Source organism: Aspergillus pseudonomiae (assembly GCF_009193645.1).
Source record: "Aspergillus pseudonomiae strain CBS 119388 unplaced genomic scaffold BDV37scaffold_15, whole genome shotgun sequence".
Lineage (NCBI taxonomy): Eukaryota > Fungi > Ascomycota > Eurotiomycetes > Eurotiales > Aspergillaceae > Aspergillus > Aspergillus pseudonomiae.
In genome coordinates, this window is record NW_022476007.1 from 372,101 (window position 1) to 396,976 (window position 24,876).

The window sequence follows — 24,876 nt, forward strand, 5'->3', positions numbered from 1 at the left end:
GGGTATTTTCCTCAAATCATCCTCGCCCTGCTACTTCTGTAGTCCTCTTGAAGAGCCATATTTGTACTATCGCGTGATCTTCAAACAGCAAACCTTTTATTTCTCAATATCCCGTTGATTTATAATCCGGGTGCCTGTGTCGTATGACCACGGTTGTCAACATCAGTGCAACCATCCTAGATTTCCTGATGTAGTTCTAACTGGGGTGATACAAGCTGAGTGTGTTACGGTGCCTGGCAGGAGACTGAATCTTGCTCTTGCGAAGCACGGTAATCTTCAGTGTAAGGCGTGTTGACAATTGAAAACCGCTTGCATGATTTTGCTGGCACTCTATCTTATCCCCACCTAACAATATACATTCTTGAAAACATCACCACTATCATGCCTACTGGGATGCGCGAGGGTGTTGGCAATGGTCATTCTTGGATTATGTATCCCCTGGCACCTCAGGCGGACCTGGGATCTACCCATTTCCAGGATAGAGCAGCCAACCCAGCTCCTCCTTTGATTCCAAATCCTCTTATAATGAAATACCCTCTCAACCCCTCTTTGCCTCGTGTTTTTGTTCTACTTAAACAAATGCTTTTTTCATAGCCAGTTAGGATACAAAACTATTTAGGATTCAAAAGCGACGCAAATCTAAAAGTCCATTAGCGTATATTGTGTAAGATGGTAAGAGAGAATCCATAGTTACGTGGACTTCGGTGACTATAAGTAATCGGACCAGCCGACGATCACCATTTTATGCATCACTTATACGTATAGCGACCAGAAGCTCTCGGGCCGCGGAAGTGAACTAGAGCTGGGTTCAAGCAATATCTGCTGTAAATCGGATCTTTGTTTTCTAACTAGCGCATCGATTCACGCAAGTAGTTTCGACAACCTCTTCTTAGTTTTCTTTTGCTTTTGAGAGCTTCTGTAGATCGGTTAGCTATAGTTTTCTATCGCTAGCTTGGTGAAGTAGATTGGGTTTACTCTACCTTGACTTTCGGATGGAAGCCGGAACGCGCTTTGTTGCGTCTGCTGCATATTCAAACCACATGTAGAACACTAAGAAAGGGAAAAAGTCCATTTCGCATGAGAATAACAGTTCAAATGATCGCATAGCTACTCTATAGGTCAAAGACCTCTTTTTAAATGAAACAAAAAGAAGGCATCACGTCCAACAGCCCAAAAAAGCAGGCACACGCTACACATACAAAACTCCAACACACCAGTGTGTAACAGAATCAGAGACTAACAGTTGGGTCACTACTGGGGATGAAACAGAGGACACTGAAAAATAGGACCACAGTGTGGATTCCAGACCTTGGTAGCGTCGGGGCGAAAGTTGGGACATTACTCGGCTCAACGACGATCATTCAGACAGACAACTAGTAACTCTCCACACCCGGATCTCGGGTACGAGGTAACTTTTCGCATAAGAATTACTAGTATTTCTCCGCCCTGCCAGGCACATGAAAGGCCCGGTTCACTATTTAACTTTCCCCAATCGCCCATCGTCTCAGCGCATCGTATTCCCCGTCTCAGTCCTCTGTCTATCAAACCAGATCGCAAAAATGAAGTTCGTCTGGTTGCTCGCTGCCCTTTCTGCTACGGTGCTGGCTGCACCGGAAAAGCGCAACGACGCTGCTCCCACGGCGACTGATAACGTCAATTGGTCTTCGCTTGGCCAAGCCCTGTATGTCTTGCAGTTTGGTGGTGTCTACGAGAGATGGTGTACTGACAAAAGATAGGAAATCGATTTCGTTTACGATGCCGACAGGGTCTGCCAACCTGGATAACATTTCTCCGCCTCCACGCTCTCTTATCCCGGAGATCGTGAAGAATGTGCCCCCCTCGGCGCTGGCTCAGTTGGTGGTTCCTGCTCAGCGCAGCTCCCTCGCCAGCGAGATCCAGGCCGGGCACACCCCCTCCTGGTACAATGCGCTCCCCAGTGACATCAAGAGCTACATGGCCCAGGTGAAGAAGGAAATGTCCGACGGGGCGTTGACAGCTACGACGGGCAAGTACGCCCCTGCAAAGGCTACGGCCGAAAGCACGAAGGACGGTGGCGCATCGTCCACCACATCGTCAGGAATGGGCGCAGCAGGAGCGCAGCCGACCGGCGGGTTGGTGCTGGGTGGAATGGGGGCCCTGGGGGTGCTCGGTGTAGCATTGGCGCTGTGATCGACATGAACTTATGACCGAAGTGAGATGATAAGCTATGGAAATGACGAATGTTTTGGGTCTCTACACAGTGGTTCCATTGCAACCCTGGCGGTGGCGTTTGTGGTCCCTGTACCTAGTGTCGTATTAGATTAATTGACCCCAGTGGAATACGACAGACTGGCTGCAAGCACAGACCGAACAAGCTTCAGGTGGGGGTACGGAGTAGGCACATTAATCTGTTCGGCCGGTGTACCTGATACTTAGTACTAGGAGGCTATACGCCGAGTAGTAATGATCATATGAAAGCGGATCTCGACGCCGAACGGGCCTGTTTGATCGGGTACCACTACCCCATACTATTTGATTTGAGGGGGGTCTGCTAAAATTAGCTGGGGTTGTCGGTTTCGATTGGGCTCCACCGTTGACACGAATCGATATATCGAATCTCATTGCAACGGTGGTTGAGGGTATTCACCACCAAGATTGAGGATCGATAAGGGTTCAGGGTTGGATCAAAGCATCACATGTACCTCTCGGCCCGAGGGCGAAAGAGGAAAGCGTCGCGATGCTGTATAAATTGTCGGCTCTGATTGGGCGGATTGAGGGGTATTCCCCGAAGTGATCGACAGTTGCAGCAGTTAGCGAAGCCCTAAACCCATGCGGGGTCGTCTGGAGTCTCCAGCTCTTGGCCGACCCCGAATGACTCTATCGTCAAATCCTGGCGAAGATTAATTCGGATACTGATTTGGTAGCGAAGGAGGGGTATAGCAGCCATTGACTCATATCGCCCGATGCAGAGGCAAATTCACATGGACGGTGTTTTCGTGCCGTACGAGTTGGGATCATCCCAACGGGTATAACCTACTTGAGCCTCGGGTCCAACTAGAAAGTGGGCATCCACGCGAAACGATGAACAAAGTAAAAGGCAATCGACGATCTCAAAGTCCAGACCGAGATTGGAGAACAACTAACACCTGTCGAATCAAAGACTCGATCCAGCCGTGTGTTGCATTTGCCATCCAGGCATGGACACACTTTTAGGTCGCATATCCTCCCCGTCTTGACTTTATTATGGGTCAACAGCTGGAAATTTGGGACATGGTAGATTAAGGTGCAGGCGGGGTTGTCTTTGTTTCGTATTCATAAAAACAAAAAGCAAGTTTGCTGGGCTCCATAACTACATATAAGTTTGCACCACCGCAGTAGTCGGTGATCTTTTCCACAGATCAACATCTCTCTTCCAGATCTCATACACTCCAGAAGTCATTCGTTCAGACCCTGAATATCATTCTACAAGCACAAAATGCGTTTCTTCAAGTACCTTGTTTTCGCGGCCCCCCTCGCCCTGGCTACTCCCAGGCCAAACCCGGTAGCAGCCCCTATGCCAGATGGTGGTCTGCTCTCGGAGCTGCCTGCGATCCTCGACGGGGTCAAAGAACTCTTGAGCACAGAGACGATCAATGACCTTCAAACTATCGTCAAGGGCGGCGCAGTCCTTCTGGGCGGAGACACTCCCAAGAACCTGCAGAAACTTCTGTCCAGCGGCAACATCGATAAACTACAGGGTATCGTTGACAATGCCGATAATCTTTTGACTCCTAAGTTCGTCAACGAGACTACAGTTCTGATTGACGCTGCGTCACCGGTAAGTGATCGCCAGCCCCATGACTATGAGTGAATATTAATGATTTTCAGCTCGTGGATAATATCTCGAAGCTCTTGGCTGGACTCCTTGGATCCTTGATTTAACGATATTACGAAATCAGCGCTTTGATGCCTAGACGGTTATCAAGGGCTTTATGTTCTCATGCAAGAGGCGTCTGACATGCCTAGATGGATGCCTGGACGACTGTTCTTATTCCTTTTATCTTGTTCATATAGCGGTCTGGATATATGAAATGGTCCCTTTCCTTTTCTTCCTCGGCTTCCTTTCTTTGTTCGTAAAAAGATAAGAATAAAAATCAAAATAGCCTAGGCCTAGTCTCGTATCCCTGTAATGTGCCGCGGATAGTCCATTCCGGACTTATCTCTCAAATTAAACCGACAGGGATTTCAAGAGCAAAACAAGACTTTTAGCGCATTATTAATCCGGACGTTAGTTAACTAACTATATTAACTAGACTAGATCCTAACCACGTGCATGGCAGAGATTTTCATCCTAGTCTGTCTCTTTAATCTCATTCAGATAATTCCACGAGCTCGCTTGGATGACATGGGTGCACGCCCTACGCCAAAAGATAAGACAGAAAGTACCAATTATCTACACGACATTCATATGCTTTCGTAATTCTTGCAAATAATAGCGCAGTGGATATCCTCGTGTAGACGTCGGTAGTGCAGGGTACACCGCCACCGAGAATCCCATGGTGGTCCGATACAGGCCCCGGGTACTAAATGTCGACTTAAGCCCGTAAGCCTCTCTAATGCGCGGTGGCAACATCTCAATCGTAAGGACCCGCAAAAACGGTTTCATGAACGAGACCCAGCGGGGATAATCGTTGCGGTGGAGAAGGTCCTGGGCAAACTTGTGTGCGTCTGCGGTGACGGTCAACTGCTCGATCTGGTCGTCCCAGTACTTCCAGAATGCCTGTCGGTTCTCGGGCCAAGTACCCGAAGGCAACCCCATGGCGTGGATGAGGACTGTAAACTCTGCGTAAGCCTTCTCGGCCGTGGTGTAGTTGACGAGGCCGTAGACACGCTGGTAGAAATCGGTAGCGGTCGCGTAGAGCGTCGCTGCGACCCAGAGCTGGGTCGGCCGGTGGGAGGAGAAGCTTTCACTCCCGCGAAGAGGCGGTTGCCCTTGGTTGATGAGGTCCAACAGGGTCTTCTTTTCTTCTCGCGTGCCGAACACCAGGCAGGCGATGTAGCTGAGATTCGCCTGGAGGGCGTCACTTAGCTCTGTCGCCAGGTTACTGCTGTGGCCATTACTGGCATTATGGGTATCACTAGTTCGATTTCGGATTCCGGGTAAAGCGGCCTGGAGTAGCAGAGCGGATCCTGATCCAGCAAATAAAATGCCTTCTTGCAGGATCTGGGGGAGAATTTCCAGTTGATCGAGGGCCTCCAGACGACTCGAATCAGACGCGACCGACGGTGTCTGGGAAATCTGGTCTGGGGATTTCTTCTCATCGAACGACATGATGGCTGTACGTGTGATGGAGAGTAAAGGGGGAGGTATGGCTTTTTCTTGTCGACGATCGTGGGATTTGTACGGGCTATCGCGGGTGTTTGCGCAGCGGATGACTTAGGGTTACAGGATCACCGACGACTCCTTGACCACCACACACATGCGTCTGAAGTGCGACTACCTCGCCTCCACCGGCTGGTCATACATCACCTTGTCTATCTTTGCATTTTATCGTCAACCAGGCCCCAGTGACGTTCTTGTTTCACTCAATTTCCCCGCATCTTAAAGGGGCAATACCTCCGTACCAAGGTTTAACGCGTCTGGAGCCGGTGGATCCACCACCTGTCCCGAAGCTTAGGGACCCTGCTAACAACCGCGGTTTCTCAATAGTTCGTGCCGATCCTTATCCAACTTCCGCATGTGAACTCGTGTGTCTAAAATGAGGTGGTCGTCATTGGCCCCAACGCGCGCCGCTCACTGCGATCGACAGCGTTGCATGGTCGATCCATGCGGAGAGACAATACTGTGTACCAAGGTCAAAATCGGGTTTACTCCGGAATCTACCCCTTGGCGTTCGAACCCCGGAGGCGAAAAATATTAGGACAACACCTCGGAACGTTAATCTACTCCGTGGCCATATATTAAATCATACACACGCCTCGACCCATATATTTTCACCCCCCCGACAAGTTCGACGTGTCCACCCTTGCTCCCCGTGGACAGCGACTGGGCATAGCCATGGAAGAGAAGCAACACTACCTCAGCTCCAAAGCTGCCAAATACGCCCTGGGCGTCCATCGTGGGCCTCTCCCCCAAGACGATGGCGATGGCTGCACAATCGAGCATGTCGAGACGGCAAACACCATCTCGTTGGAGAAAAGGGAGAAGACAAGGGCCGAGCGAGCACGTCGCCATTGGGCCCGATTTTGGTGTTGCTACATTTTTTGGAGCGTTATCTTCCTGGCCGTGTTCTTGCCCATATTGTAGGTACTCCACTTTCGTCCAACTACGTTTCAGATTGACTAATTTTTGCAGCTTCGTTGTCATTATCCCCGCCATTGCCCAAAGAGTGGTCGACAATTCGTCGCTCGTGGTCACAGAGACGAGCGTCCTGCAGCCACGGCCGGATTCGATCATGCTTAGCTTGAAGACCGCTCTGAAGCTGCCCATCGGCGTTCCTGTGCGCATCGACCCCATAGCGATCAGTCTCTTCAACCGTAAGACAAAGGGCAACGGGACCTGGGCCAAGGTCTACCTCGACGGCGCTACGATCTCGGGGAATACCACCCTGGCAGTCGAAGATCAATTCACCCCGTTGAATGTAGAGCAATGGAAAGAATACGTCCACAGCGTGGTCTTCGAGAAAAACGCCCCGCTATCGCTCAACGGCAAAACCACCGCATATCTCGGCAAGCTGAAGAATCACATCACCATGGATAAGGACGTGAAGCAAAACAGTATGTTCAGAATGGCCCATACTCGACGAATAGACTAACCAATGTTTCAGCCCTGGATTCGTTCGCTGGCTTCGCTATCGCGGACCCTCAGCTCCTTCTTCCTCCGAGGGACGATGGGACCAACCTAATTGCCAACGCCACCTTGCCCAACCCTTCGGTCATGACCTTGGAAATCGTACGTTACATCCACGGAAAATCAACAGAGATTTACTAACTGAAATAGGGGACAACAGTCCTGGATCTCAAAAGTGGAGACCTCGTCATCGGCAACGCAACCATCGACAACCTCGTCCTCAAACCAGGCAACCACTCTTCCCCCGTCCACGGCATCATGGACCTCAAGGTCTTACTCAAGAACCTCGTACCGATCCTGCAGACCCAGGCCAGCTCCATCAAGAATGGCTACCTCACTCTCGACACCGTCGGCAAATCCGTCGTCTACGACGGCGTCGAGGTCCCCTACTACACCGAAGTAATGAGAAACCTAACCATGACGGCGCAAGTGCCCCTCGCCGGCCTGATCACGAACACACTACGTGGCCTGCTCCACGACGGCAGCGGAAACAACATTTTCTCCAATCTCACCAATAACTCGGACTCTAGTGGCGGTGGCGGCGGTTTACTCGGTCTCCTCGGGGGTTCCGACAAGAGCCTGAGTAATCTGTTGACCGGTCGCGCTGTGGATGAGATCTTGAATAATCCCGAGAAGCGCTCATCTATTATTAATGTCTTAGAGGGGTTCCTATAGACGATGATTTTCATGACGCACGCGGCCGTCCTTAATGTATATGGACGTAGCTGCGATACTGAGTGGCGTTTTGGTTTTAGATATGACTTGATTTATGATGATAACCCTATTGCAATGTGCTTAGCTTAGTTAATGATATCCTGATTACGATGGTTTGAATGTCCCATATACGCATTACATAACTTATACTCGATACTATTAATCAACTGGTCTAATTATAGTCGACCACGAAATCTTTCTCCAGTACTAAACTTGCGTATACCCACAACCCTACACAGATTCTTCACTTGTGTTTCCGGGCTTTCCGGTGCCTACCTTCCGGTCAATATATTAGGTGCTATCTCCGTTCCTAGAACAGTAATACTAGAAGTATCACAAGCTATTGGAACCCACGTTACATCGTCTTCACTGGGAACTAGATTCTAAAAATACATCGTCCGGCTTGCCACCCACAACGGACTACCCGCCAAACTTCTACCAGAACCGCCAATTTGCTTACTTGACATAAAAGTTAAGACATGGAAGATGGCCCAACACAAAGTGCAACAGTGGCATCAGCAACGTTCTTGACTTACAAGTTTAAGAAAAGCCCCATGCACTCCCTAACTAATGCAACACCTCGTACCATTTCCCACACAAAAATGCTTGGGTTATTGCTTAATCGGTGGAGATTTTCATTGGGAACGTTTGAAGTGGGGCTCTTTGACCAACGAAAAATGCACACCCACCTGTTTGTGGATTGAGTACCAAAAAAGCACTAAGCGCCCCTTTCTTGCGGGGCCAACTAGGTAAGCAACTCTGGTGCTCTTAGGTAGTATCCGTTTGCTTAACGGTTCCATAAGGGGGGCTGGGTTTTAACGAATTTTGGTATCCACTGGTCGGTGGAGGCATTGGGCGCTGAGTTCAACGGTGAGTGTTTGCGTTCTCCAGAAATAGTTTGGCTGGTTGCTTTGAGATCTTCCCTTATTCTGTTCCTTGGTGTGCTCCAGATCTTAGTGGAGTATTGGCACGGCATGATCCCAATAGTTGTGGAGGATACTAGGCGGTAGCGTGGTACGATTTAGCGCATAGATTGCTCGACGTGCAGTACTTATGTCACTTAGAAAACATGCAGGTGTTGTCAGAGATGAACCCCAGGATCACATCGTTTCCAGAAATAAAACAAGAGAAAACAGTCATTAGCTCATCATCATGCACAATATGTGAATTGTACTGCTGGCCTTTATATCTCCATAGCATGTACCAGCTCTTAGGTGGTCTTATTGGGTATTTCCCTCGATATGGCAACTCTGTGGTGACATCAAGCTCGTCAATATGGTTGCCCCTTTTTTGCTACAAAAGATACAACGTGTGTGGCTGTACGTTCTCTGTAATTCAATTGCAGTTTATTCTATGGGTTCATTCATCGGTAGCAAATAGTAAGAATTCCGTTATGATCTGTTACTCAGCGATGCAAGTCCTTATGAGTCAATATATATAGAGTTTTTACAGATATAAGAGATTGTTATACTTGAATAAGAATTTAAAAACATGCCCATATCAAGCTACCCTACAGAAGCGACAGTGTTGCAAGACGTATATTGATAATGGCTGTCGTATTATCTAGATGCTGCCAGAGCACACCACAGTCTCAAATATCCCCTGGCTCTGTATAATTCAAGACTTCTGCAACACAGGCACGAGATGAGAGGAAATAAACCAGCTGCTCATAGCACCTTAGCCAATGAAAGCGATTATTTACACTACGGCTGCGATTATATGGTTTGCTGTGTGAAACATTGCCTCATTCCCTCGCCGCCCATCCAGTACACTGAAACTCGTCGAAGGATAGTGTTTCCGTCTCGTACAGCGGCCACTTACGATGTTTGTTTACGTTGACGCTGGGCAATATACCTAGGTGTTTGCATGAAGTATTCTTACTGTTAAGTTCAGCAAATGTAAGATCTATATAATCAGCATCATCTGTAGCACTCCTATTTTTTGAGCTATTTCTTAGTATTTTGAATGAGTCCCAAAGAGATTCTTTGCATGGCTGATTTGACCCGTTCAAATGGAACCAGCCTATCTTCTTATCTAGATAAACTTTGTTATTTTCTTTTTTTTTTTTTAAAAAAAAAGGCTTATTGAAGTAAACCATCTCACGGTGAACCAACGACTTGTGTAACTCGAGCTGGGGTTTAGTTCTCCGCAGCTTAACTAGGTGCATATATACCCAGAACATCCCGATTAATACAAGATGCCAAGATCGATCGCTCCACATAGATCTCAGAGACTGCAGTAGCTGCATGCCAATCAAACACGATTTGGACGTGGGGTAGACATGCTGTTGGGCCTTAGCGGTGTTCGGTGGCGAGCTGAACCCAGATCTACAAATACAAGGACTTGCCCCGCCGGAGATGGACATATGGAATGATGGTATGCTATGAATACAGTATTCTTTCTTTCTTTTTGTCTTTTTATGCTAAGTGTCCAAAGATGAGAGTTAAACTACGCCCAACTCATAGCAAACACCCCTCGTGGACATCCTGATCAAGCAGCGCCTGCCGTATAGTGGGAGTAGAGACAGTCGGTGAGGCAGTCTACTAGTACTAGTACTAGTATTGGCACACATATAGCCAATCAACAATGCAGAAAGAGCACACGATCGACATCGACCACGCAACTGACCCCTCCAAACAGTGGCTGACTGACATTTGGGTATAAATAAGTTCTTGGGTTCCTTGCCTTGGCTACTTGGACACTTTCCCTAAGGTCGCGCTTGAAGATTATAACTGCTTCCACGCCGAATATACCCACATGATGAGCGACAGACCATTTAACGAAACTGCCCGACACCTCCAACTTGACGAATTTGTCAATGAGGATGATCCTTGTATCCTGCGTGGCGAGCTCAAGAATGACGACGGCGAATGGATCCCGGCAGAAATCAATCTAAATGAAGTCTTTTCAGCTTATGATCGTTCCTGTACTGCGATCTTCCTGAGACATCTATTCCCTTCTGTTCTGACTGTAGCAAACAGCCCGGCTTGAGTGGGGCGGGACAGACTTCTCTCTAATCGCTGTTCAGGTCATTTTGAATCTGCGCGTGATTCCGATAGATGGTAAACTAGAGGAAAGGCCCATGCTGGACGTGATATTAGAGGACGAGGTCCAAGGAGAGGTCGAGGCGTGCGTGGACTTGAGTGAGGGAATCATAAACAATAATGGTCAATTTGAGTACCAGTTGGACAGGGTTTCTGAGAGAGAAGTGAGGGCTTGGTGAGCTCTTCTGTATCTTCATTGGATTACCTGAATCGTTGAATGAGCTCATTACAAAGTTTCTGGCTGGGAGGAAGATATGAGGGATAGCACTGAAAACGTATGGTTGGTTCAACCGCGATAAGTCTAAGTGCACTGAACATAAGAATATTTCTATATAGTAGATGCATATAGCATGCTCTCTATATCGGAATATTAAGGAATTTTGTATGAGAAACCAAAAAAAAATCAGTTAAATTAATTGCTTATACTGGAGGATTCCCTATATTGGGCATTGCTTATAACGGGGTTTTACTGTACTGTATCAGAAAATTAAAAGTTTCATCCAGTCAGAACTTCTATACGTAATTCCCAAAATTTAATTAATAAATCTATTATATACTTACACTTAGAAATCAGTAATTTGGAAACTATATAATCATGTGCAGGAGCTCCAGCCCCAACTGGTGCCCTACATAAAGCCAACACTCCTCGGACCTCCCACACGACTACCACGTGATGAAATCAATTCTCCCGCATTTCTTGTCTCTTTACACCGCTGCCCTAGCTGTTCTTGCTAAGATTTACTCCGCGCAACAAGAAGTGCTTATCAGCGAGGATATTATGGCCCAACAAGACAAGATCCCCGGCCACAACAATGCCGTATACGACATCGTGCCAAAGGAAGACCAGATATTCTCTGTCGAGTTCCTCGAGATTGCCCCGACGCCCATTATCGCGTAAGGTCCTCCCTCTCCTTAAAGTGCAGCTTAATGATAACATTTTGATATCCTGATAAAGCGACCATATCTTCTTCGTCTACCTGCGCGGTCATCTGCCTGAATCTAAAAAGAAGGAGCTGGAACTTCCTGACGAGGTCCTCGTCAATGCGACCTTTACTGTGAGCCTCTCTGCTATCTACGCAGATGGTAATCACGACGAGGAAATATCTTATACAGAGCCGTTGAAGACTACACCCTTCGGTCCGCTAGGCCACCTTACTATTCGCGATACCCGTGGAGTTCAGGTCGACTATATACCTAGTAGCGGCTCCAGTGAAATTTTACTAGATTTTCAGATTCTTGCAATGTTTTTGAGGAGCGGTATGTGGACTTTCAAGGTCGACTTAAGACTCGGAGATGTAGACAATACATGTCTATTTGCTGGGTCATTGACACAATGGTTAGAGGGGAGGCTTCATTAGGATATTTGGAATAATCTACAAGCTCAATGGCACGATTTTCTCACAACGTTCTGTATTCTCCTGTCAAAATTGGGTAGCCGCACGATCTTCTTTGTCTAATATATTTGGTTCCGTTGTAGTGGTCATTGAAGCCCTCCTCGGGGAGACCTCTGTGCATATCAACGAAGCTCGTATATGTCTCGATATCTCCATGCACTCCTTTCACCTCGAGGGGCCCCTTCGGGCTCCACTGGCGCCCGTATTCGTCCTGCTGAGCTGCATAGAACAATCTGTTCCAGTATCGATTGTCTGACCATAGCGGAGGATGAATTGAAGAAAGCTCTTATATGAATGTAGGCGGCACTTCGTAATCTTCGTGGTGAATAGAGCTCTACCTCCTAAGAGGAGGTCCGAAAAGGACGCCCAGCCCTCGTGAGGTTCTCGGGGACCTCCTCCCTCCCGTGAACGTGGGGCGTGCTTTACGTTTTGCCCTTCGGGACTGGGCCTATTTTTTTTTTTTTTTTTTTTTTTTTTTTTTTTTTTTTTTTTTTTTTTTTTTTTTTTTTTTTTTTTTTTTTTTTTTTTTTTTTTTTTTTTTTACTAGTTAATTAATGGGAATGCCGTTCTTTTCTCTTATAATCTTCTATTACCTATATAGGTTGACTCATCCGAACTGATAGCAAGACCCGGGTTATGTTCGACTCCGTGGCAGTCCTAGGATAAAATATTCGCACAATGGCCGGACAAGCAAGCAATTCCTAGACGAGCAAGATATCGACATCAACTCAGTGCCAGTTTGGGCTTTCACCAAGCCCGGTCTTTCCAGAGAGGCGTACTACATCATCCAAGCCCTGGAGCACAGCACTTTTTTGAGTGGATGATAGGACAATAGGTCCTTTAGAGCTGAGATCATCTGCCAATGACCTAGCATCGGTTGCGTCACGTAATTTCTTTGCGGGCGTGGACCGTAAACCACAGCTGTTTATCTTGAAAATCAGAAGATCCGTTTCTGAGATGTATGGAAGAGACCCCGGCCGGACAGCCGAAATAGGTCCGGCCGCAGACAGAATATACGGAGACTAGAGCTTGTTATTTTCCAACCCAAAAAAAGACTCCATATTCTGCTTACCTGCCAATCCGGTGTGATATCAACCTGGATATGTTTGCCGTTTGAGCTCCTGTAGAAAAAAAAGCTGCGCCTGCTGTTAGAAAGGACTGGAGGGCATGGCAAGTAGTTTATCTTTAACTGTTTTTGGCGCTCCTTGAACTGTAATGAGGATGTCAACGCCCTAGTAAGGGTTATGCCAACTTTCTTGTAGTGTTCAAACATAACTCTGGTGAAAAAAGCTAACCTCAGTAGTACGATAGCCTCGGAGATATTTCCAGAGACCTAATCCTCCAATAACTGCAATCTTGACATTCGAGAATTCCGACATCGTCTTTAGGATGTCAATGACAGAGCTGGCAGCAGCCTCGAGCTCCGCAAACGACGGCGCAGACATGATTTGGAATAACGACTGGTAGGTGATAAACGATAACAAAGCTAAAACTTGAGAGCGTAGAGCAGGTTTGGAATGAAAGAAGAGGACGCTTCATAAGAGCTCATGTATATGTGGCGCTCTGAGGTCCCGAGCTTGAGCCGTCCTCGTTGGGAAGTTCCATTGCTTAGGGCGGGGAAGGTCATCTGATCGGCTTATCTGGCAGAGCACCAGTCACATCTATATATTAGACGCCGCGCACCCTTTACCTTCTCTCATCTGAATCAGCTCGCGTTGCATGTTGCCGCCCATGACAAATATACAACTTCAGATTCTATCGGATCTCTACCTTGAGTCTCCAGCCGCCTATGATATTTTTAGCATCGTCCCCAAGGCGCCATTTTTGGCATTACTAGGAGACATTGACTACGTTAAAGATAAGGGGTTTTTCCCCTTTCTTCGCAAGCAGCTGGCGATCATCCGGGTTGTCTTTCTAGTTCTAGGAAACTATAAAGCCTATTATAGTAGTTGGACGGAGGCAAAGTCTAACGTGGAAAGTTTCAAACACGATATAGATAAGACTTCTCGGAACGGCGAGGCGCTTAGAGAATTTGTTCTGCTCGACCAAACGCGCTACGATATCTCACTAACACTCACCATTCTCGGTTGCACGTTATTCTCACGTATCACAGAAAAATAAATAGAGAGTGCTAACTTTAGTCTAAACAATTTTTACCACATTCGCGATTGATCGATTGAAGTCCACCGAGAAACACACATTGCAGATCTTTCCTGGTTAAATAAGAAAATCGACTCAATTTCACGCTTAGAGCCTGACCGGAAAGTCATTATCTTAACTCACTATTATCCTTCAATATATTAAGAGGTTATCGATCCCAAATATAGTAACAGCAAGCTTTTCTCTGAATTTATAACGGATCTATCAAATCAGCAATGCTGGCAATGTGAAATTGTCACACTCTGGGCGTTCGGACACACGCATTTCAACTGTGATTTCCAAGACTTAGCAACAGGGAAAAGAGTAGTATCTAACCAGAGAGGCTACTACTTCTCACAGTTGCGGGATTCAATGCCGAGAAGGTCGTCGAACTTTAGGGTACCTAAAAGAGGCTGTTCATTCCTTAGGCAAGATCAACTTAGTAAAGCGGACCATTGGACTGAGATGATCCGAGTTGTGTCAGTCAATTTTGCTTGACTTGCGGGAGCCGCCGCTTTAGAAAGTCACGGTGGAGGTCCTTCAGTATTGGATACATAGTTGGATCGCCCAGTTTTAGGGCATGATAAAACTGTTTATGCCCCTCTGTCAGACCTCCTTCATTAAGAATGTCCGTCCCATCAACGAACTCTAGCATATACGTCAAAATTGCCACCCAGTAAGTCTCGCGGGTAGTTCCGTAATCTCGACAAAGCAAGAGTATAAGAGCCTCACAGTATCTCGAGGGGCTAGGGATTCGGACGGAACTTAGGTGTGGAAAGTGCCCTCGACCGCGACCTAAAGTAGCTGGAGGAAGCCTCGCGTCAGACGCGAACATAATGTCCGCACTGGTGTCGTGGAAAGCAGCCTCAAACTCTGGAAATTCCCACAGCACATCAGATTTTTTGTACAACAGTATCGCAAACTCATCATCGATATGCAGGTGCTTATATGGTGGCTAGCATTGATTTGAATTTGAATGTGGGCAGTCTAGCTGTCGCGAGCAGAGATGAAAGCCAGCCTCAGCGATGGTAGAGAAGGAGATTTCGCTAAGTGCATCGGGTACGACAAAGGACACGCCCTTCGCAGTGTTAGTTATTTTCGAAACCCAGTCATTTCTGGACAGGACACTAACATCAACAACCGTCGGGACTCCGTAGACGGTTAACAGATAGTTACCCCAAAGCAGATTCGGGATGTTAAAAGCGTCGAGAAGGGAAGATATTGATGTCACTAAGTCATTATCTAGATGTTGACCATTGAAGTGAAAGGTAGTCATTGCGGATGGGAGTCTGGACGATGGAAACAGCCGATGAAGCAGAATGCAGACACGGTCAGCTTTTTAAATGCCCGTATGTTTACTGCGGCTTGCGGACGATTCAGTACATGAGAGGGCGTTGTCGTCGTTGGGACGCGACCATGTCCATTTATGGCTTAGCTCACTACTTATCCCGAGAGGACCCTCGAATTTGGAAACGTAGGTGTACACACTATCGTCCAGCTTCAAAAACTGCTTACCAGCTGCACTTGAGAAGGAAGCTAGCCATCGTCATTAGAGATACAATAAGACAACCTGGCCTTCATGCTTCGGTCTGATTATTATAAACACTTTGCCCCGCACTCCGTATGATACTCAGCCAACAAATGTACTATCGACTAGTCACCTTTCAAATATATCCACACCAAGAATTTCATAAGCATGTATACCTGTCTTTAATATCGGTTGAAAGGACAAGTAATTGCACTACACCAGAAATTTTGGTCTCAGTCAAAAAGACTCCGTGGTCGCATTGTACGGCTAATATTTTGATCCAAGAGAGAAACGCAAAGATCCTCCGCGAATTCTGGAACACATGTGAGAAGACTGTTGTCAAGAATAGGAAACACGGAACCTCTTAGGGTTGTCAGGTTGTCCTTCACGAGCCTAACCACAACATCTCTAAGTCCTCGGTTAAAGCTAGCTGTTGAAGTGTACACCTCTACAATAGTGGAGGCAAAGGAGTTTGAGTTCTGGTTCCCAGTAAATGATGCAGCAAGATATTGCTTCGCCTTAACTTGAAGACGATCAATCAGGAAGTAATCTACTTGGGCATACATTTGAGCATATATTATTGCAATATGGCTGTCCCTATTTATTCCACTAGTTCGCAAACTAATATCTAGTGCAGCAGTAGGTGGAGGCTCGGGCTCCTCGAAGGTGTAGTCGCCCGTATAGAGAAACTGCAGCATTTTCTCGACTAAAATGGCTATTTGGTCGACGAGTTCAATCCTCCCTTTATTTTCCTGAGACACACCCCTGGGTTAGCACCTGTAAATTTTTCTATTCTGCAAGAACAAGAGATCATACTTTGAAATTCCCATCACAGGCCCGTTGAAAGAATTTAGACTGCAAGCATACAATATTTCTATGGGCAGTAAAGACTATGTCCCCACAAACGATCGTAGATCACTGTATTGAGGGTTCAAGAACAATCTATCGTAAGTTTGTCAGTAAGGTGTATACGTCTGGGTAACGCATGCTAGTACCCTGAAGCCAGGTCTTTTAAGTGGCCGGCACTAGTTTTTCATAGTTTGCAAGTGGGGCCAAGAACAGGCGAAATGCTCTCCCAAAAGATAAATATTTCGCTCTATCTTCTCGTTGAATCTCTCTCTCCTCTTTTTTGTGTAACTAAAAACTATCATCAACCCTTCTTTTCTCCTGAATTTAACATTTAGGAAAAGGGGAAATTGCGAAAAATTAAGCAATGTCGTATCCCGCATTCCACACGCTTCGAGGCGATGGATACGATGCTATGCTGCTCGACACGGACGGTTCCCAAATGTATGAGACCGAGTATGGGGAACTTCTGGGCGGAATGGTCAAGGCCAATGATGTATGTATGGTACAACAATACATCGAGAAGCATCCGAAGGCTGGGTTGTATCCCTCCGATTTACGAGACATGAACGCATTTTTTATCGCTTGTGAGTATGGAAGTCTCAATGTGCTTCGCGTGCTTCTGGACCATTATCACGCGCATATCGATTCCCCTGACACTGAATCACTCGAACAGCGAAAAATCTCGCTGTTGGGAATAGCTTGTCGGTTTGCTCAGATTGATATGGTGCGCTTCCTGTTGGACAGCCAGCCACCCCTGGGGACGGTTGAACCTGGGGATGGTTGGTGTGAGACAGCACTTCTGTCTGCCTCTACCTCTATTTCCGATGTCGGGTTCGATTGGGAGCGGTGTCAATTCCCTGAGCGGAGTTGGGTTCGCGACCGTGTTGCACGGAGTGAGAGTTTGATTCACCTCCTCCTGGACAGGGGCGCTTCTGCTCGTGATGTCACATTGTCCCGGTCGGATAAACAAGACCCTCCGCAAGCTTCAGAGATTGTTATTGGCTTGGCCATTGCCCAGGCCAGTTACCAGTTGGTGGCACGTTTGATTAATGCAGGGGCTGATGTACACCGAAGACAAATGCCCCTGAACCAATTGAATAATTATGGGGGTTCAGACCTGCCTCGAGATGTCACCGCTCTTCACCGTGGTAGCCGTTTTTGGAACGCTCCGGGGATTCGAGCCTTGCTAGACTATCGAGGCAGCAATGTTGACATTGCAGATATGGTATCTGTACGTGATAGCGATGGACGACTGCCACTCCATTGGGCTGCTATAGGACCCGACCCGTTGGCCGAAGATATGTTACCGGAGAATGAAGTTCTTCCCCGGATTGTCGATACATTCAAGCTACTCTTGGAAGGCAAGCAGAACACCGTTAATATCCAGGACAACTTGGGAAGAACCGCCTTATTTTATGCAATCAGTACCCATGCCAAGTGTATCAGCTCCCATTCCTATACTCTGGCCCGTTTTCTATGCGAAAACGGGGCGGATGCAAGTTTTGCAGCCACCGATGGAAAGACTGTGCTTCATGAATTGGCTCTGGCCTCCCACGCAGGCGACCCTATAAACCCTGCCCTGTTAGATCTCATGCTGTTGCATGGGGCAAATATTCATCATACCGATATGGATGGCAGCACTGTCCTGCATTTGATGGCAAAGAATCTGCGGCAGGTTAACGCCGCTAACTTTCTGATCAGCCGGGGCGCGGATGTCAATGCCAAAGATTCACAAGGGAACACACCACTCCATACAGCGACGATGACAGGGGTCTACTTCGCTCGCCTAACTCGAGAAGGGGAAACGGAGCGTACTACGCTAGATGAACGGATAAGATTACACGAAGAGATGATTGCAACCTTGTTGGAGGCTGGAGGTAGCAGCTTAATGGATCAACCGAATGCTGCAGGCAAATCCCCACGACAGCTACTTGAGGAGACCAGGTCCAGGTGGTACATGGATGAGGAGCGTCTGAGACGTATCGATGCGGAGCGGGCTTCTTATCCAGACTTTTAGAAGTATAGTGGAATGGTATATGCTGGTATTGATATAATATCTTGTAATTAGGCTCCAGTACACTATTACCTTTAGTGTGTTTCCCGGCTGCATGTCAGATAAAACAGTCATTGAATGGTCTCTAGATAGCTATAGCTATGCTGCTACTTTGGAGGCAGAAGATTTCTGTAACATGGCCCCACACGGTGCAATATCCGACCTACTAAAAGAAATTACCGCCTCTTTTAATTTTACCTACTAGCCAAAATTCTGAGATGGTCGTGCGGATCGTGCGCAATTTATGGGTGCCCTCGACGCTGGCATCAGCTTCATACATGGCTGCAACCTTGGGGCTATAAGTGTCAATTAGTCAGTCGATCAAGTACTTACTCGAAAACGGAAGTTCCTCAATTGGGTGTCTGTTTATCAGAAGACCTACTAGTATTTGGGTACAATAATTGCAAATTATGGAATGACTAGCAAAGACAGCGAGGACAATTATGGAGGAACTGAAATTATAGAGATACTAGATTTGCAAGGTTATCTCTATTACCTGGGGCACTTTGTGCATCCAATCCCAGCAATGCTCTCAGAAGCTGGTGTTGCTGGGGTATATATAAGCCGGAATCCATTATCCAATAGACGATTAGGCTCTGGCGTCGCAGATATTTCTGAGTATCCCAAGCACAATCTTTCCATCGGGTTGGGTGTTGATGGGGAAGCAAGTAGCGACTGTTGCGATCTATTTGAGAACATGCGTATGGGCATTTATTCCATTCGTGGAAAGTACAAGGATCCTCAGGTCCTGAACCCATTTGATATGCTTCATATACACACCCTTGGGGCAGCTCAAACACTAGGTATAGCAGACAGGGTAGGCAGCATTACTGTTGGGAAATATGCGGATAAGATACTCCATGAGCCACCCAGAGCTTTACTAGGTAGTGACCCTGTCCCAATCTTGGTTCTATCTGCTGTGGTCGAACATATACAGGAGGTATTCGTAGGTGGTGTTTCAATACTACCGAACCCTTTTGCGTCTAAAGTAAAAGTTGATGATGACAGGCCAAAGTGGGCATTTTTATTTATTGAACCGAGGTGATCTTTAATATCCAGGTCCGTCGCGAAAAGGCACCCAGATTTCTTTAGAAAGTACTCAATTACGCGCGTTGTTATTTAAAAGTAGACTAATACAAGTGTCTGATATAGGAGCAGTCAAGTTTTTAGGAGCGAAGGACGTTTATTCTCTCTTAATAAAGGTCGCTCTTGGTTTGCATATTCGATAGAGATCGCCAGGCCATAAATATAAAGCATGTTTTTCTAGTAAGTATTATTACTGACAATACGTCATATTAGCGAAAAGCTCGTGCTATACTCCAGTAGAGGTTATGCATATCAGTTTTAAGAATTTCCTTTTGTCAATCGAATTCCTGGCCCTATTTATCATCTTACTGTTAGAACATTTCCTCATCTCGACTTCAGATAGCCTTACCTGAAATCTATCCCAAAAAAAAAAAAAAAAAAAAAAGACAGAATGGGTTTTCTTAAGAACGAGCTACGCCAAGATGGAAAACAGAAGATGGCTGCTCGTTTACCAGTTACGTTATTTATTTATATGACACAATGAGATGAGATTGTCGAGACCGCCTGAACAATGATATCTCCGAGACTCGCCCAAAATCCGGACGGGAGCGAAAGATATTAACATGGGACACGCAGCGGCCTATTGACCGTGCAGAAGCCACATATTACGCGTGGTCAGTAAGTATAATGGCCTTTAGCCCTTTAAAAAGCTGAAACAACGGTGACTATCGACTTAGGGTGAGTGCTGGTGATTGGGGTGAGTGCCCTATATCCGGCCATCACCAGCGGTGATTCCTACTCACCAGGGGTGATGCAGCTAACAACGGAGCCACCCACAATGATTTTTCGTGCCAAAATTAGAAAGACACGAGATTTCGAGATGCAGATAAATACGTCTTGTGTCTTTCAAAGAAATCCTTTCTTGTTTCATTCTCAACACGTCTGCCTTTCTTTATCCATACTAGCACGTGACATCACATGACCATGTTTTCGAACGAGCACCTCGAAAAGTTGCTGGAAGAGCGCAAGAGACTAGCCGAGTCACGTGGATTCACCCTAGAGTATCAACAAGAACAGGAAAGGATTGAGAATACCGTATGTCACCCTCGAATTGCTCCAGCCACGGAGGAAAAGTACGAACGAGCGGTTACCAACTGGGCGCTGTAAGGCAATCTTACTACTATGATATACTAGCATTGAGATAGCAGAAGCTAATATAGATCAGGTGGAGGCTCTCTCGGAGCGAACCCAAGGATGCAAATCTTACCAGAGAAGATCCCGACCCGACGCCACAGCAACTAAAACTATTCGCAGAAAGCTACGTTGTTTCCCGAAAGACAAAGCCCTCTCAGAAGTCAGCATGTAATAATTTCACCTGTTTCACCTCCAAGTGGGAGCGTGAAACGTCGCGAACGCTTCCCTTGGGTTTAAAAAAGGATGTTCTAAATGTACGGGCTGCTCATGTCCTCATATTTATTACTGGGGCGACTAATTATAGGTAGTATATCCGGACTGTGTTAACAGAAAGACACAGTCTTCCTACTAAGCCCAGAGAGCGGTTTTTGGTGACAGCGAAAGATATAGATCATCTTCTTCACCATTTATTTGGCGAAGACGACCATGATTATGTACACGAGCGTGCAAGAGTACAGACTGCAAGCTCACTAGCTCTCTTTTCTGGTTCTGCTGCTAGAGCTGGTGCTATTGTTGAATCAAGCTCGTACAGAAAAACAAATGAATGCCTCTACTATAAGGTAGTTAGTCTATATCACGCGCGTGACGATTCTTTCTGACTTCTATTGCAGCATCTGACTTTCAATATAAAATGGAGTGGAGATACCGGTGGGTTGAAACGCTGGGTCGTGATTGACCCTGAATTTCTCAAAGGACTACGCTACAGAGATGATAAAATGATGTAGGTATATATTCGGCCGCTTATATTTGCGGTAGCTAATTTACGATCAGACCAAAGAATTGGTTTCGTGAACATCCTGTGCTTGGTAAAAGCTTTGTGTTTTGGGTAATTGTGCATGGCATTGCGGATGGTGCATTCAAGGGCATCTCATCCGTCGAAGAATTGCTCGAAAAACGACCCCCAAAAGGAAGAGAGTCGTGGACCCTCGAGTGGAAAGAGGATGTGAAAGAGTTACCTTTCTTTCGAATGACTACTTCCCAGGGTCCCAAAGCAGACGAAGCGTGGACATTCTCTTCGTTACGTCATCATCTCACCAGTTTGGCTGAACGGGATGGCTTCAGAGACCGCTTACGAGTGCATGGAATCCGGGGTGCTATGGCAAACAAAATCGATCGTAAGGTATACATCAATTTTCGGAGAAACATAATGCTAACTAATTTTTCTGCTTAGCCAAGGCAACAGCCGCGACCCGCGGCCAGGCGTTAGATCATATGGATCATGACTCATACTTGAAATACCAGTCATCGCTCAAAGCAGTAGATATGATGGCTTTGTACCATGACCTGGATCCGGATTATGAATGTCGTGAAATGGAACAGAGCATGGCCCACCACCGTGATCAAAATGTTCCGCTTCGACTTGATGCTGCCTCTCTCGCAGAGTTTGAAAAAGATGAGGAAGTGATTCTGATTAACCAACGGATCAGTGAACTGACGCAGGAGATTCGTGGCCGGCCTGATAAACATGCCGACTTAGTATCGGAGAGATCTAAACTTTACACCCGGAAAGCCAAAAAGCTCCGCACCAAACGTTCTGAATTCATTGAAAATTGGTGGAATGTTTGCTACGACGAGTACATTACTGGGAACGACTTTTTGGAACGCGACACTACCTGCCTTTTTCAAATTTACAGTAAATATATGCCTGAAAGAGCACGGTTAAATGACAACATTTTCAAGCAAGTGCCTCTCGATAGTGATATTGGGAAGCAATGTTTACGTGATGCGGTTAGTCTTTGTACTTCAGTCGAGAAGGTGGCATATTATCCGGGCATGACTCCCGTAGAGGGAAAATGTCCAATATGTGCCAAGCATATGTCAAGGTTTGCGTGTTGTTTTTATTTTCTGGTAGTCGCTTTCTATTGCTAATATTCACCAGCATTGGTCTCCAAGAACGGTCAAAGCATATTTTGCAATGCAAACGCAAATCGTTGAATGCGGCACCATACCAGCAGACCTATAGGAACGGCAAACGTGCCCATCGCCATACCCGTCGAAGCTTCGTTCAATTCTGTTATTTGTGTGCTGAATTAATTTGCAACGAAGGAGATTGGATCAATCATTGCCAATCTCACCTGCAGGCTCTACAGCCGAGGTGCGGGCTCTTAACCTTTCGCTATACGCTAGTTGCAGCGGGTCTATGTCCATTCTGTCTGGGTGATGAGAAAAAGAGAGCGGACGAGCGGTTCCAACAGTGGGTCAAGAAAGCCACATTATTAAACCATATTGACAGACACCTGGAGAATTTGTCCCCCGAAGGAAATGTTTCGTGCCCTCACCCTTGCTGTATTGGAAGGCAATATTCTGATGTATCTGACCTCCGTCGCCACTTCTTCAACAGACATTCTATTGCGGAACCTAGGTCCAACTGTGTTGCGAGGAAAAGGAAATGGACTGAGACGTCAATGGCTTTGGAATCTGTTAATGGGGATAAACATCTGGAGGGTAGTGACTAAATGGACGATGAATGGTTACTGGATTTAGTGGGCACCATTTGTGGTCACAGAGCAAATTAAGTGATCCTCCCTATTCACAATAAACAGGACAAGAGCCACCTCCCTACAATATCTCCGGTTAAATACTATTGGCAAGGCTGGAAATTGATATTGAATCAATCGTCTGAATTGTCTTGTGTTACACAATGCAGTCTGGCTTGAGGTTCTGTCATTTAGCCACACACAGGACTTTTTCTTTTGAACTATATTTTATTGGTCTTCGCCACCAGGACCTTTACTGTCGAAACAGATCTCACCGAGCCTAGCTCTCTCCCATCGATAAAGAACCAGCGTAGAGCAAACAAAAGCTGTTATACCCAGTAAATAGCAGCGGACGATAGTCTAGGGGGACTCTACAATGATCCTCTTGACGATACTGGTGTGGACCTCTCTGGGATCCCCTAGGATTTTGATAAGGCGAAAGGCACCCTGTAGGGGTGGTGAGCGGATTGAAGACCGCTGGAAATGGTGTTCTAAAGATAGTACGTAAGGAATCATGTATTGTAAGTAATAACCAGGTAATAAAGACGATGGAATGATGTAAGTAAGAAGGCTGGATCAATATTCTTCCTGGTATATCCTAGGGTATCTTGGCATGGCATTTACGCAAAACGTATGAATGGTGTCTCTGATTTAGCCGCTGACTTGTAGCCGAACGGCTTCCCCGCGTTTCCGGATCCTCTAATATGGAGGTTTTCATTCTTTGTAGCCGTGAGAATAATTCTCCGAATGATGGCGTGCGTTTGATGCTGCTCTGGGATAGTCACCTTGTTTCCAGTTTGCCGAACTACAGTCTCACAGTTGCTTCCTTACCAAATTCGCCGCGACCCATCGTTATATATTGTTACGATACAATCGGGTAATGTCACCAGCTCTGCTTACGCTGCCCCCCGGTCCAGATAATATTACTACCTAAAATCTTCTACGCATGTCATGTTGCAGCGCCAAGGATACGCTTTTTGATAGGTGGAACTATCCGCTCGAGCTCGTTCGACCATCGTGTGGTTTAACGATGGCTGGCGCTAATGTCCAAGCACCCCGGCTGCACCAGCACGCCCTAATTATATTGGCCTATGGATAGTGTCTTGGGCGCAAACACACGCTCACGATCCAACGATATGTGGGGCGAACGAGCTTGGTTATGTTTTTTTTTTTAAGATTTGACGATTATTGGACAACGCAGCAATAGTCCTCTCTGGCCCCTTGTTCGAAATTTTGTATGCAAGCTCAGCTGCTAAGACCCAATAGCTGATCGTTAGGCCATATTCGGGCTGCCGCTTCGTAACATGTGAGGCCGACGTGTTTGCGATAAGTGTGGAGTCTACTAACCTGCGTCGCGTCCCACCTTGAAACGCAACTTGTATGACCTGTATCGTGTAATATTAGCAGAGCCTTTGCTCTTTGCTCCTAATTGGCACTAGGCTCCTGCACTAGATTGGGGTATGCCTCTGTCTAAACTTTTGGGCACTCTACCCAACAGATCCTATCCATGTAAACGCTAGCATGCCGAATCTGTTTCAGCCTCGCCCTTGTTCGCTACTTACTGGAGTTGCTTGCTCGAAACGGTCTTTTAGTGTTTTTGGAGTAATCCTTCCCAGGAAGTGTACCACAGCATGAGCTCACGGATACGTG

General features: G+C 46.6%; 10 protein-coding genes across 10 annotated transcripts; 7 read left to right on the top strand and 3 right to left on the bottom strand.

Moving 5' to 3' along the window:
- Positions 1-1,559: 1,559 nt before the first annotated feature.
- BDV37DRAFT_280695 (uncharacterized protein) lies at positions 1,560-2,169 on the top strand (the record flags this gene model as incomplete). Its single annotated transcript, XM_032086638.1, has 2 exons — positions 1,560-1,681; positions 1,737-2,169. The coding sequence occupies 2 exons, from the start codon at positions 1,560-1,562 to the stop codon at positions 2,167-2,169; spliced, it is 555 nt and encodes a 184-aa protein (XP_031944058.1).
- A 1,285-nt stretch (positions 2,170-3,454) lies between these two features.
- BDV37DRAFT_269767 (uncharacterized protein) lies at positions 3,455-3,900 on the top strand (the record flags this gene model as incomplete). Its single annotated transcript, XM_032084425.1, has 2 exons — positions 3,455-3,796; positions 3,847-3,900. The coding sequence occupies 2 exons, from the start codon at positions 3,455-3,457 to the stop codon at positions 3,898-3,900; spliced, it is 396 nt and encodes a 131-aa protein (XP_031944059.1).
- A 379-nt stretch (positions 3,901-4,279) lies between these two features.
- BDV37DRAFT_242459 (oxygenase MpaB family protein) lies at positions 4,280-5,464 on the bottom strand. Its single transcript, XM_032081326.1, has 2 exons — positions 5,408-5,464; positions 4,280-5,325 (listed from the first exon to the last, which is right to left on the bottom strand). Exon 2 carries the CDS (start codon positions 5,288-5,290, stop codon positions 4,412-4,414), a length of 879 nt encoding a protein of 292 aa, XP_031944060.1. The 5' UTR covers positions 5,291-5,325; positions 5,408-5,464; the 3' UTR covers positions 4,280-4,411.
- Positions 5,465-5,850: 386 nt separating this feature from the next.
- On the top strand, positions 5,851-7,538 carry BDV37DRAFT_242461 (DUF3712 domain-containing protein). The gene is made up of 4 exons (XM_032081327.1): positions 5,851-6,261; positions 6,314-6,735; positions 6,786-6,910; positions 6,959-7,538. Exons 1-4 carry the CDS (start codon positions 6,017-6,019, stop codon positions 7,481-7,483), a joined length of 1,317 nt encoding a protein of 438 aa, XP_031944061.1. The 5' UTR covers positions 5,851-6,016; the 3' UTR covers positions 7,484-7,538.
- Positions 7,539-10,000: 2,462 nt separating this feature from the next.
- Positions 10,001-10,834, top strand: BDV37DRAFT_242463 (uncharacterized protein). The gene has a single exon (XM_032081328.1). The coding sequence runs from the start codon at positions 10,280-10,282 to the stop codon at positions 10,511-10,513; it is 234 nt and encodes a 77-aa protein (XP_031944062.1). The 5' UTR covers positions 10,001-10,279; the 3' UTR covers positions 10,514-10,834.
- Positions 10,835-11,239: 405 nt separating this feature from the next.
- BDV37DRAFT_291865 (uncharacterized protein) lies at positions 11,240-11,924 on the top strand (the record flags this gene model as incomplete). Its single annotated transcript, XM_032089049.1, has 2 exons — positions 11,240-11,460; positions 11,522-11,924. The coding sequence occupies 2 exons, from the start codon at positions 11,240-11,242 to the stop codon at positions 11,922-11,924; spliced, it is 624 nt and encodes a 207-aa protein (XP_031944063.1).
- A 658-nt stretch (positions 11,925-12,582) lies between these two features.
- On the bottom strand, positions 12,583-13,503 carry BDV37DRAFT_52499 (uncharacterized protein). Its single transcript, XM_032090822.1, has 3 exons — positions 13,256-13,503; positions 13,033-13,170; positions 12,583-12,982 (listed from the first exon to the last, which is right to left on the bottom strand). The coding sequence occupies exons 1-3, from the start codon at positions 13,403-13,405 to the stop codon at positions 12,689-12,691; spliced, it is 582 nt and encodes a 193-aa protein (XP_031944064.1). The 5' UTR covers positions 13,406-13,503; the 3' UTR covers positions 12,583-12,688.
- Positions 13,504-14,583: 1,080 nt separating this feature from the next.
- BDV37DRAFT_269773 (uncharacterized protein) lies at positions 14,584-15,375 on the bottom strand (the record flags this gene model as incomplete). The annotated part of the gene is made up of 2 exons (XM_032084426.1): positions 14,584-15,054; positions 15,232-15,375. The coding sequence occupies 2 exons, from the start codon at positions 15,373-15,375 to the stop codon at positions 14,584-14,586; spliced, it is 615 nt and encodes a 204-aa protein (XP_031944065.1).
- A 1,316-nt stretch (positions 15,376-16,691) lies between these two features.
- BDV37DRAFT_291866 (ankyrin repeat-containing domain protein) lies at positions 16,692-18,734 on the top strand (the record flags this gene model as incomplete). Its single annotated transcript, XM_032089050.1, has 2 exons — positions 16,692-18,429; positions 18,545-18,734. Exons 1-2 carry the CDS (start codon positions 16,841-16,843, stop codon positions 18,732-18,734), a joined length of 1,779 nt encoding a protein of 592 aa, XP_031944066.1. The 5' UTR covers positions 16,692-16,840.
- Positions 18,735-18,773: 39 nt separating this feature from the next.
- On the top strand, positions 18,774-19,621 carry BDV37DRAFT_269776 (amidohydrolase family protein; the record flags this gene model as incomplete). The annotated part of the gene is made up of 4 exons (XM_032084427.1): positions 18,774-18,833; positions 18,876-18,913; positions 18,953-19,517; positions 19,589-19,621. The coding sequence occupies 4 exons, from the start codon at positions 18,774-18,776 to the stop codon at positions 19,619-19,621; spliced, it is 696 nt and encodes a 231-aa protein (XP_031944067.1).
- Positions 19,622-24,876: the final 5,255 nt, after the last annotated feature.